General features: G+C 36.0%; 1 protein-coding gene across 3 annotated transcripts in view; it reads right to left on the bottom strand.

Annotated features, from left to right (window-relative positions):
• The window catches only part of LOC147016812 (uncharacterized), a 73,228-nt gene that overhangs the window by 13,154 nt on the left and 46,323 nt on the right, over positions 1–13,751 (bottom strand). For 2 of the 3 annotated variants that reach the window (XM_085845849.1, XM_085845850.1), the window contains exon 9: positions 3,746–3,806. In XM_085845849.1, the coding sequence (XP_085701975.1) occupies positions 3,746–3,806 (61 nt within the window). Of the gene's footprint in view, positions 1–937; positions 1,111–3,745; positions 3,807–13,751 lie in introns of all 3 variants that reach the window. The other variant, XM_085845851.1, reaches the window with a different exon arrangement.

Raw genomic sequence — 13,751 nt, 5'->3', positions numbered from 1 at the left:
AGTCAAAACGAAGCCACTGATGACATCAAAAAAAAATCATCATGGTTGTTTCAAATGGGGAGCACTGCACATGCCAAGTTTCCAATTTTTCCATGGAGTGGTTTTGGAGATACAGAGGTACAAAGTTTTTCCATTTTTCCAACATGGCTGCCACACCACATGACCTATGATGTCATAATGATCAGAAAAAAACATTCCACATGAGTAATCGCACCTTTGATTAATATTTCGTGTCAATAGGATAATCGGTTGCAGAGAAAACAGAAAATTAGCATGGACAGACGTATGGACGGACAACCCGAAAACATTATGTAACTGGCGACATTGTCAGCGGAGGCATCAAAATTGTTTCCCTCGGGAAAATCTCCGGACTCATAGCATTATCATTTATGTTGCAATTGTTTTGAAGTTTATTATATATTTTCCTCAAAACAATGTCAAGGATTTTCAAGTCGGGTCATTAGTTCTGGGAACAGATTGTCAAGATTTAAATTTTCTCCACTTCGCTCTCTCCTGATGTGACGTTTGTGGGAGCGACAGAATGTGAATTGGAGCCATGGGGATTTAATTGACAGGTTGGAATCGGATATTTTGCCTTGTACCCAATTAACTCCACAAGCTGTAACTTGACTTTTCCATCTCAACCGCAAACTTTCAGTGTTGAAGTGAAAATAAATTTATTTTTACACTCATATTCAGGCTGTCATATCATCCCAATGTAGAATGAAAGGTAGCGTGTTTATCCTGTGTTTTGAAAATAAAGTAGATATCTGTGATTACAAAGCAATCGCCAAGGATCAGCCAATGATTGTCTCCGACAATCCAATGATGATTATCCAAAAATAATGTGGCTATGTGATCTTGACCTTCAACATTTAGGTACAGAGTGTAAATTAAGAAAATGTGTCCACATCTGCAATACATCCAGAAAACTCACCAACATGAAAATTGAAGAGAAGTTATTCAAGTTATGATCAAAAAGGTGTGTTTTCTAAATTCGGTCACAATCCAAAACAGGTCAAGAACACTATATATCAGGTGCACATCTTCAAAGCAGGTCCACTCTTATGATGCAAGAACAGCCTGGAAGGCCAAGTGGTTTTTGAGGTTCTGCAATGGAAATGTTGAGCGATGACAAAAACAAGAAAAGGTTGTTGTGTTTTTTCCAGACCACCATTTGACCTTGACTTTCAACTCATAGGGGAATGATGCTAATTAAGTGTAAATTCACCTTGATCTATGCTGTCTCGAGAGGGCAATTCCGTTCTGATCAGATAAATCTTGGTTGAGTTTTGGTGAATCAGATAAAAATGTCTATAAATGGATAATGACCTCAAAAACAGAGCCACGTGTCCTGAAGCTCACCTGGATCAGGAACAATAGTCTCTCAAACCCCCCGCAGACCTCCTCAGACATTTTTTTTTGTACACCGAGAACAAATTTTGGTATATCAAGGGTGATGAAAGTTAAGGTCGAAGTTTTATAGAAATTGTGTGTCGTTTCGGAGGAGAGAGAGCAAATACCTATTTTGGGGGGTTAAGAAACACCCCTGTAGTTCTCCTTAATGAGCACATATTTTGATGCGGTCAATAAACCTTCATTAGGCATCAGATATGAAGCTTGTGGCCAAGTTTCATCAAATTAGTGTGTTTGGTTCAAGCAATAATAACTGAAGTGTTTATGGATTGACTCACTCACTCACTCACTCACTCACCAACGCACACTGCTTCATCAAATAAGCTCACCTGACTAAAGTTCAAGCGAACTAAAAATTAGGTGAAGATCAAAATAATTATTATGTCAACCCCACATACTTTAATTCCTGTTAATGATGCAAAATTTCATTCCAAAAGTCCCAGCCTTATCCGAGATGCAGTTTTTGGCAGAAAAAAAGGGAGAAAATTTGGCAGAAAAAGGGAGAAAAACCTACATGGTGGTTTCATATTCCTAGGAAGCCTCGTGTTGGCTTAACAGTTAAGGTGGCTGGATTAAGATCTTAGGCTCTTGAATATGAGTCCCAGTCATGAAGTTGAAATAACACCAGGTGAGTTGACTCAGCCCATCATCCTTCCGAGTTGGCAACAGGAGTACTAGCTCACTGAAAACGGGGGCATTGCATCAGGAGCACAGCCACTCTTCCTGAAAATGATGCAACCAGCAGCCACAGGCTGCATACGAAACAACAGTACCCCACGTGGTCAGAGACCTTGACCTTTAACTTGGAGGGGTATGATGTAAATGAAGAATAAATGCACCTTGCTTGAGGGCCTAGACTATTGAGAAATGGCAATTTCATTCTGATTGGACAAGCTGACATCAAGTTTTGGTGAATGATGTTAAAATTTCTATAACTGGGTCAATACCGTAGAAATTAAGTCAAGATTAAAAAAATGTCAACCCACATACTATTTATTCCCATTATTGATGCAAAATTTTATTCCAAAAGTCCTTGTACATTGGAAGAAAAAAGCAGAAAAATCTCAATGGTGGTTTAGTACTCCACAGGGTGTAAGACATTGACGTTTAACCCAGAGGGGTATGATTTACATTAAGCGTAAATGTGCCTTGCTCTCGACTATCCATAAAGGGCAATTTCGCCATGATCAGACAAAGTTTGGTCGTCAAGTAATGGTGTCCGAAAAAAAGAAAAACACAACACCTTCAAATTGTCATTTACCTCTGGGTGGCAGTAAGTCACGCCACAATGACGGAGCTCGCTTGAAATGTGAGCTCAGATGGCAAATTGGGTCGAGTGGAAACCTGTAATGTTAACTTTCTCTCAATTTCTGACACAACCAATAAAAATGTCTCTCCAAATAATCCACACTCAGCTCTCTTCGAACCAGCCTCATAATTAATCAGCCTGACTCAAGCAATCCAGAGTGTAGTATGAACATTCTTCATGGAAAAATCACAATAGCAGGTTGGCAGGGTTGCCTTCTCCTTCTTTGTATGATGCACATGGCTGCAGGTAGCATCATTGGCTGAGGGCGCGGCTGTGCCACTGATGCAATGTCCCTATTAGCAGCACAATGGCACTCATTTCACCAACCTTAGAAGGATGACAGGCTGAGTCAACCCCACCTGATGTTAATTCAATGACGAACAGGGGCTAAAGATCTCAATCCAGCCACCCGAACCGCGAAGCCAACACCAGGCTTGCAGGGTTACATCGACCGAATGTACACTCACATGTGAGCTGTCTTGCCGAGGTTTGCATCTCAGCCAAGCAATAAACTGTGATCCTGGTACTTCGCAGGCAGGGAAATTCATCAATGTGCGTGTCATCCCTCGGAAGGACCTTCAACTTTGCCTCCTGTCTGCTGAGATTAGTTGGACGTTAAATATCCAAGGGCGTCTTTCACGAAGAGTAGATTAGCTATCGCTGGCAGTCTGAACAAACTACCAATTCTTGCTCTAACCTGGAGGGGAGCATTTCATAAGCTACACCCCTTAACCAATGATACACCATGAAAATGATTATGAAAAAGCCACGTGCTGCACAAAAACAGAAGAATCACAAGAGGAACACGAAATGGAATTCAACGAACAATACAATGAAAACCATCATTATCAGAACATTATTGTGAGTTTTACTATGTTGTTTGCTTTGACAATTAGAATTTGACTCACCTGTGAGGCACATTACACATTTTCTTATATTTGCACTGGGGTTTCTTACGTATGAAGATTTTTTATATTGCTGTGAATTGGAGAAATACGAACAATTCGGTATTTTTCTTACCTTTGCCAGTGTTCACTTCACCATCCGTACTGGTGTCCATTCCTTCATGGTCAGTTGTCGACTGAAAAAAAAAAGGATGGAGAATTCTACTTCAAAACAAACATCAATCTGAAATCGCATGAGACATGACATAACATAATGAGAACGGCACTCGACAGAGCACAGTCTCACCTCGCACACTCATTCTGAACAAAAATACCATTGTTAACTGAACACGCCACGATTATAGCTGGTGTCCCCCGATCATCCATGCACCCTCTTTGTGACGTAGATTGCCATTATCCACAGCTTTATTGATCGATTATTAGAATAATTCATGACCACTTTTTTGCACATGAAGGCAAAATTGCAAAATGAAAATAAAAATGAAAAATTTATTCAAACTATATTCCACATGGCGAGTCAATCAATATATAAGAAGTTTTGCATTGAACTGTGTAGCAGTCCTGGAGAAGATTTTTTTAACGTTTTTCTTTTCAATCCAATATGGCCAGCAGACCACGTGCCATTGACATCATAAATTTAATTCTTCACTCACTTCAGGTCATAGATCAGATATACGAAGTTCTAGATCAGGATTTTGATTCAACTAATTATGGCTGGAATACCACTTCACCATTGACGTTATCACCCCATGTACCCCATGGGGAGTTGATCACAAATGCCAAGTTTCCATTATATTTTTTTCAGCAGTTTCAGAGATGTCCAATTTTTTTTTAATCCAATATGGCTGCCATACCATGTGACCTATGACATTAAAGTAAAGAATAAAATATTTTACATGGGGAGTCCCTCCGATGTATAAAGATTCACATCGATCAGACAAGCTGTGCAGAGAAAAAAAAATCTTTTTTTAAGGGAAAATATACAGACATGGACAGATACACACACACACACACACACACACACACACACACACACACACACACACACACACACACACACACACACACACACACACACACACACACACACACACACACACACACACTGAGGTAAGACTAACTTTCTGAATTCTTTCGACATGACGAATCAACCCTTCAGTGTGCTTAACCACACCAAACAACAACTTCGTTTTCACTTGTTTATTGCATTCTAAAAATATTTATGTTCCACTCAACGGACTCTCTTTTCTCCCTTTCCATCTCCGCTCCTCCAATTCAAATATTTTCCTCAATTTCCTGTTCTATTTATTAATCCTGTCCAAATGTGTCAAGTGTACGTAATACTACAAACTGAGAAATACTGCGAATAGCGGGGCATTGTTTCAATGGAAAAAGAGGGGATAGGTTCCTGGTGGTAAGGGATTCAGGAGGGGAAAATTAAAAATCCCATGAAAAACTGAATACGCCCGTGAAAAACTGTTAAAACATGAAGTACAGGGCCACGAATGTCAAAGCAGGTCAGTAGGGTAAGAATACTGATTCTGGCTCACTTTTCCCCATGTAAATGAATGGGGGATTTTCAGCGATTCCCTTTTTTTTTCCCTAAAAATAAACCCCCTTTTTATCCAAAGGTATATTTATTTGTCTCCCCTTTTAACCTGGAGGTTGAACCTCATTGAATTGAACACCTGGGGGTTGAACAGCTCACTCATTGAACCTATAAAGATTTGTTCATTCTCAAATTCCTTCAATAGTTTAATTTTCTTTGCACAATAATCCCCATCTAAAATATTGACAAACAAAACATTTGAATCTTTATATTTTTTAAGATACCCCTTTTGTGCCATTACGAAATGATAAACTCTTAATGCTCTTGTTTGACCACCTCCTGAGCCACAAGTTATTTTTTTGTTAAGCCCCGCCCACTTTTCTTTAAGCCCCGCCCACTTTGCTAAGCTCCGCCCACTTTTCATGAGGTATTTTTTCTAAGCCACGCCCACTTTTCCTAAGCCCCGCCCACTTTTGCTAAGCTCCGCCCACTTTTCATGAGGTATTTTTTCTAAGCCACGCCCACTTTTCTAAGCTCCGCCCACTTTGCTAAGCTCCGCTCACTTTTCATGAGGTATTTTTTCTAAGCCACGCCCACTTTTCCTAAGCCCCGCCCACGTTGCTAAGCTCCGCCCACTTTTTATAAAGTATTTTTCTAAGCCACGCCCACTTTTCCTAAGCCCCGCCTACTTTTGCTTAGCCCCGCCCACTCTTACATCATTTCCAGTTCATCTCTGACTCACAAAGAAATCACTAGAAAATTACAGGATGTTATGGTTTTGAAAAATTTCCCAATGAAGGCTTGCCGAGGCTTGCCCAGGGAATTTCCAAAGGAAACCACACCCACCAGTCTTTCTCTATAAAAGCTTCAAACCCAGGCTCCATTTTAAACATTTGTTTTTGCTGGCAATGGTGTGCTGTGTGCTTGCCTGGAACTCTCTGTCTTGTATGGAACTAAACCTTCAAGTTGATGAACTGGATTCAAACCTCTTATCTGTTGAGGTAAGATTTTTATTTTCCTATTTTCAAACTTTGATTGAAGCATACTCATTTAATAATTAAATAACTTAATTAATACATTATTATTTTCTTTCACAGGAAATTGTGTCTGAAATACGAAATGAAAATACTGCTTTTGCTACAACTTGGGGGGAAATTGTTGGCTTGGTTGAAGACCTTATGAGCGACCAAGACCTTGAGTGGGATGACTTTGGGGTTCCTTGGAACTCTCTGACTTGTATGGAACTAAACCTTCAAGTTGATGAACTGGATTCAAACCTCTTATCTGTTGAGGTAAGATTTTTATTTTCCTATTTTCAAACTTTGATTGAAGCATACTCATTTAATAATTAAATAACTTAATTAATACATTATTATTTTCTCTCACAGGAAATTGTGTCTGAAATACGAAATGAAAATACTGCTTTTGCTACAACTTGGGGCGAAATTGTTGGCTTGGTTGAAGACCTTATGAGCGACCAAGACCCACAGAACGAGTTCGTCCTTGATGACCCAACCAAAGAGTTATACCTTGGAGACCAGCAAAATCCTGAAAAAGAGTTTTACAGCAATAGTACTCATTGTGAGTTATCAAGACAATACCCACTGAACAAGTTATACGTTGATGAGCCAGAATACAAGTTTTACCTTGGAGACTCACAAATTTTGAAAAATCAGTAAATGAGTTCTGCCTTGATGGTTTAAATAACTACCTTGGAGACTCAGGAAAAGGGTTCTGCCAAGATGGTTCTAAATATGGGAACTACCTTGGAGACTCACAAATTTTGAAAAAATCAGTAAATGAGTTCTGCCTTGATGGTTTAAATAACTACCTTGGAGACTTGGAAAGTTGGGTTTATTTTGAAGACTTGAAATGCTACCACTCTTTGGGATTTAAACCTATCAAGAAAGTTCTTACTCCCTCTTTCTATGTCATCAAACCTGAAAGCCTTAAAAGACAGAATTGGAAGAAGAGAAAAAAAAAACGTAAAATATATATATATATATATATATATATATATATATATATATATATATATATATATATATATATATATATATATATATATATATATATAGATATATATATATATATATATATATAGGTGGAAATCTCATTTTGAAAAAGACATTGTGTTGGGTGAGGATTGAGTTGGGGTTGAGATTTTGAATGTGAGGGTTGGGGTTGAGATTTTGAATGTGAGGGTTGGGACACACACACACACACACACACACATACACATCAACAAACAAAAGTTAAGCCTTGACTATTCAGTTGAGGATTCTGTGTTTGGGGTTCACAGATCTAAGAACGTCCACCCCTTGACACACATTATATACTGTTATACACCTTGGACTTGTCCCTCTAGTGTCCACAAAGGTGTATTATCTGCTTAGTTTTGTCTTTTGTAATTCCTGTGAATAAAATGAACCTAAAATCTCTTCCCCTTCCAAATCATATATTTTATAAGTCCAAGGAACCGTATCTATTACATCAACAATTTTAAAAAGTTCTTTCGTCCATCGTTCAGTAAAACCCTTTTCAAAATGAGATTTCCACCTATATATTCTTACGATATCACCAACTTTGAACTTAGGTTTTCTGACATTAATCTCTTTTTCATATTTTAATTTTGTAAATGTTTCTGATGGTTTCATATTTGTTGACGTGTGAATCGTGTCATTATACTTATCCACAATATCCTGAATAAAAGATGACCATTGTTGTGAACCGAGTTGTGTGAATTTTTTATATAGTCTCTCTTTTAAGGTATGATTAAAACGTTCAACAACAACTGCCTTCCCTTCATTAAAGGTACTGTATAATGTAATACTGTTATTTTTTAGAAAATTCATAAATGTCTTGTTATAAAACTCTCTACCCTCATCAGTCCACAATTTTTTAGGTTTTCTCTTACTTTTATTAAATATCTGTTGAAAAGCTAACATAAGAGTATTACCTGTTTTGTTTTTTAAAGGGACAACCCACGCATATCTACTCCTCAAATCAATAACGGTTAAAGCATACTTGTACCCCTTATCATTATTGAGTTCAATCAAATCAGCAGACCAGATATAATCAACTTCCTTGGAATAAACTTTCCTTCTCTGAAACTTTGTGAATATTGGTTTATGTAATTCATCAGCTAATTGCTCTTCAGTCTTAATGGCATCATTAGAGCCTATAAGTTTTTTGAATTTCCAAGTCCAAGTTTCAATTTAGCACTAATCATCTTCTTCACGATGAACCTATCAACTTTTTCTCTCAAGGTTGGATTTTGTATCAGAGACAAATTATACAACATTTCTCTATCGGCTTCATGCTTTTCTTCCAACGTTGTGGTATTCCCATAATCAATATCGTGTCTCATGCACACTTCATCAACTCTATTGATTGGTTTACTCCAGGATTTAGGATTGTCTGCCTCATCTAATCTTTTATCCAAGTTTGTGCCTGGACCACAGAAAGAATACCCTGGAAGATGTAATTCCCTGGTATTCCAGTAGTTGTAAATTTACTTCCTGATAAAAACTTTTGTATATCTCCTCCGAGTTTGTGTTTGGAGATAAATTGATTTTTTTTTTGAACCACACACCGAACATATACCTTTTTGTATAACCCTGTTATTTTTACTTTTAATATATGAAATATTTTTAGTATTAGTTTTCTTTTTACATTTGAGACAATAACTCATTTATTTATGAGAAAAATTCCTGCAGAGTGCAAAAACCTTTTTAGTTTCCAACATGCACATTTGAATCTTAATTTTTAAAACATAAAGAATCCTTAGAAATGCCTTCACTCTCTCCTCCATTTATTTAAGAAAAAAAAATGAAAAACTTGAATTAAAATCCATATCTTGTCGATGCTAATAGTCTTGTCGAAAGTATTGCAAATAGACTTGTCAATTCTTTGTTTTCCTCCTCGGTGGGTTGAGTTATTTTCTGTAATACCACCAATCTTTTTTTAATCTCACTGGTTTCCATATTTTGATATTTATTTTGTCTCGCTCTTTCCTCACTCTCCTTCTCCCTCTCCCCCTCTCTCTCCTCCTTCTCTTTCTTCTCCCTCTCCTCCTTCTCTCTCTTCTCCTTTTCCTCCTTCTCTTTCTTCTGCCTCTCCTCCTTCTCTTTCTTCTCCTTCTCTCTCTTCTCTCTTTCCTCCCTCTCTCTATTCTCTCTTTCCTCCTTCTCTCTCTTCTCCTTTTCCTCCTTCTCTTTCTTCTTCCTCTCCTCCTTCTCCTTTTCCTCCTCTTCCCTCTCTTCTTCAACTCCTTCCTCATCCCTTACTATCCTTGAATCGTTTACACCCCATAGAATATTATACATATATTCATCAGGATTTCTTGTTATTCCTGTATCCAAAATAATTTTTTTTACAACAGGAAACCAATAAAATTTCTTTTGAATTTCTAAAAGAGCCTTACCTTTTCTTAACCTTATAATTTTTTCATTATTTAACATTCTAATTAAATCTAAAGTTGTCGGTTTATCAACATCAGCATAATGCCAATCTTTTATTGAAAATACCTCATTCTTATGTTGTAGAACATATTTATTAAAATAACGAATACCCTTTTCTTGAAGGTATGCTTGGACACAGAAATGATAATTTTCTTGAAGCCTTCTTGCTGTCATTTATGTATTAGAAATATATGTCAGAATAATATTATGACACGAAACACCTCCCCATCTTCCCATAGTTAAATCATTTTGTATTTCCTTACTTATTATATATAATCCTGTTTTTTCTGTTTTCATGAGATAAACAAGGGCAAAACCATTATTATATTTACCCTTATTAAATTCTTTTATTTGTTGTTTACTAATCGTGGCTCCACAAAACTCATTCTCGATACGAAGTGCATAATATTCTTCCTTACGAGACTGATTTAATTGTTCCAGGTCTTCGAGGTTAATTTTAAATGACCAATTATACCCTAAATCATTCATATCATACCCCCATTGTTCTATTCTCATACAAACGATACGCCCTTCTTTATAAAAATTTATTTTAATTCGAACTGTGAATTCTGTATGACCTGGAGATAATATCAACACTTCTGTATCTTTGGAATACACGGCCGTTTTATTTAAGTATATATATTGTGATAAATCGCTTAATCTCACCAAGTCATTCGCGTCAGTCGGGCTTGGATAATTTTTTAATTTATAAGCATTTTTCATGTTAATATTTTTGTTTATATTATATTTATGTCGTTCAGCCTGTGCCTTTGTGTAATAATTTGATAAATCAATATCCAGTTCTTGAGATACACCAAAGATAGAACCATCTTTACCAACATAAGTCATTTATATTAGATTAAAAATAATATCATAAAATTTTTTATTTTTGTTGAGTTGAAATAACACATATAGACATAATTGACCACAACACTTGGAATTTAATTCTTGGACTTGAAATGTTTGATAAACACCATTCTGTAAGAATTTTATGACTTCAACAGGTGGTGGAAGACCAAAACTATCAAAATAATATTTGTCTTGACTATTAAAAATACAAACCCAATGAGAACCGTTCCCATCATTATCTTCTAAGTTCATAATAATATTCTTTGTATGTTTCGGCACATTTGTTAATTCATCTCTCATACAAATAACCACATTATGAATTTTTAATTTCTTACAATATTTGGCAAGTTGTAAATTTGATGTTGTATTCTTTCCAAATTCTTTCAACCACTCATCAATGCTCATTTATTTATTAGAAAGATATAATCCATTACCTCTTTTCGTTAATTTTACACCTGCTTGTGCTATAGAAGAAAGCATATCTCCAACTAACAATCTCGCTTTATCAGGCAGACCTTCAAGTTTTTCAGCAAAATCTACAATTACACCACTTCCACTAATTTGTTTCTCCAACTCTTTGTTATGTCTTTCCAATTCTTTTTGAGCCTGGAGTTGAGCCTTCCTTTCGTTGGCAGTTTTCACCGCTGTTGAAATACCACCCGTCAATGCTCCAACCGCACTTAAACCAGCAAATAAAGGAATTAGAAATGGGAGAAATCCTCCACTCGTCTCTCTTATTGAATATTTTTTCAACATTGGTTTTGTCATTTTAATTTTAAGTGAGCCAGTGTCATTCAAGATTTTAACCTGTTCTCTTGTGAGCAAAACATCAATTCTTACTGCTCCTTTTCTCTGAATTGTATTAACGTTAATCGTACAAGGCTTTTGATTTTGAACACAAGATGATAGTTTATGAAGATTGATTTGATTAACATATACCCCAGTTGGTACTTTGCCACTCATTTATTTAACAAAAAATTATGTGAGACTAATCATCACACCATTATTTGTATTAATCTGCAATTCTGTTTCTTCCAAAAGCAAACAATATGTATCAACTTCTTCACTCTCTCCTCTTTCAATGTATAGGGAAGTATCCACTCGATTAGACTTTATAGTTTCCTTTTGAGCGCTCAGGTCAAACGCATAGATTGTATACAAACTTTTAAATGCTGTCATATCCAAAATAGGTTCTTTATTTCCATTACTTTCACACACCTTTTGGTAAGACTTGTATGCTTCAGCAAAATCATTTTTTTCCCAATTAATTTCCAATCTATCTCGTGGATAAAATGTTCCATCTAGAGAAACGCGAAGTTGTTTCACCTTAGCATTATCACTCAATGCATTATTCTTATCAGTCGCAGTATCACCATCTGGCTTTTTAAAAATCATCCACAGATATCGTGGCTTTCCTTCCAGAACACCCAAATTCCACGTGTAAGTAGTTTGATTGAGTTTAACGTGTTGACATCTTCTTTTGAGGTATGATACACTGAGTGGTTTCTTTGAGTTAAGTCTTCGATTCAACATCTCTTCTGTTTTAAGATTAGGAGTATATTCACTGATATACCAACTCATCTCCTCAATTACAAATTTATTCTGTTCACCAAAAGCACTACCAACACCAAAAAGCAATCTATTTTCATTATCATTCCTTTGTAGTTGAAATCTAATTTTAAGACCATACAGAACTTTATCATAATCACAAAATCCAAATATACCTTTAAGAGGAACTGCCACAGTAAAACTATTTTCTGCTTTTGTATCATCATTATACATTCCTTTCCTTTGAATATATCCAGGGTCTGTGTTTGTTCCCGTTGACATATCAGGAATAAAACCTTCGACAGACCCCTTTCCCATTCTATCACTGAATGTATAGAGTGTAAATTTCATCATTTCAGATACAGCAGAGACATAATCAACCGCTTCAACTTCTTGTGTTCCAATATACAATCGCACACTATCAAACATTTTCCAGAAGAAATCATTTACAAGTGTAGCGTTTGTGTTATTCCCAGCCTTAGTGAATTTAAATTTACACAACAAGAAACTTTCGGAGAGATTCAAATAGGTTTGTTGATTATTTATTTCAAAACTTTTTGTGCCATTTGTATTCCAGTCTGTTCCAGTTATTGCATTTACCTTGAAGTAATCTTTTTTAGTGGAGTTTGAGATAATAATAGTATCATCCAAATCATAGATACTATCAATTGCTTCCATACTTGTATTTATTTAGGAAAAAAGATGTTAAAACTTTTGAAACCCTGATCCAAGTATTTGAATTATTTTCTGTCGTTCTTGGGGGACAACTGAGTTTTACCTTTCTTAATTTCTTTTATTGCTTGTAATTTATGAGATTCCTTCTGAGCATCTTTTATACTCTTTACAGCACCTGCTACATTTCCCACAGCAGAAGCAGTTGAACCAATTAGGTCTTTATGTTTAAGAATAGTTGAACCAATACCCATGAGAGTATCAATTATCCCATCTCCTCTAAATTGATGTCCGACACCCCTTTGTCTCTTAGGTTTATAGTATCCTCTACCAAGATACATACCTTCACCCTTGTAGTACGGGGAAAGGAACATCCCATCCCCTGTAATTATTTTATATTTTCCCAACTCGTGTTTCCTCACAATAACCATCGTATTTATTTATTGGAAAACTTCACGTAGGTGAATTCTGATGGATATAACTTCTCCATTAAAAGAAATCACACGATTATCTTGGTCGGTTATCCTAAAATTTACTCTGTGTATGGTTTTTCCTGACACAGGTAGATAAACCAAATTTTTAGGTTCCATATTGAATTTATAACCAATTGGGGTTGAGTATGCGCTGAATGAAAATATTGTATTTGTTTTTTTCCATCATTATAAGCACCATCAATCAAATCACAGTGAATTAACACCGAATTTATTCCTGAGGATATTTGAATGACATTATCACTGTAAAACGTCCCATTAGTTTCAATCTTTTTTGAGGAGAAACCCAATAACTCTCTAAATGAATTATCAATTGTGAAATCAACCTTGTAGTTATTTTTAACTTTAATCGTTGATTTTGAAGTATGTTTTTGAATGTTTATAACAATATTTTTTGGTTCATCACCCTGTTCTTTCATAAGACGAGCAATTTCGGAAGATATTTGAGAAATCTCGTATGCTCCGGTGAGACTGTTATCGTTTTGTATCCACTTCCCGGATTATAACTAAACTTGTCATTTTTCTCGGTTATATTAAATAAGGTATTAT

The sequence above is a fragment of the Eptatretus burgeri genome, chromosome 11 (assembly GCF_056783735.1).
Source record: "Eptatretus burgeri isolate ZD-2024b chromosome 11, Ebu_testis_v1, whole genome shotgun sequence".
Lineage (NCBI taxonomy): Eukaryota > Metazoa > Chordata > Myxini > Myxiniformes > Myxinidae > Eptatretus > Eptatretus burgeri.
This window is presented reverse-complemented; position numbering and strand designations above follow the sequence as displayed.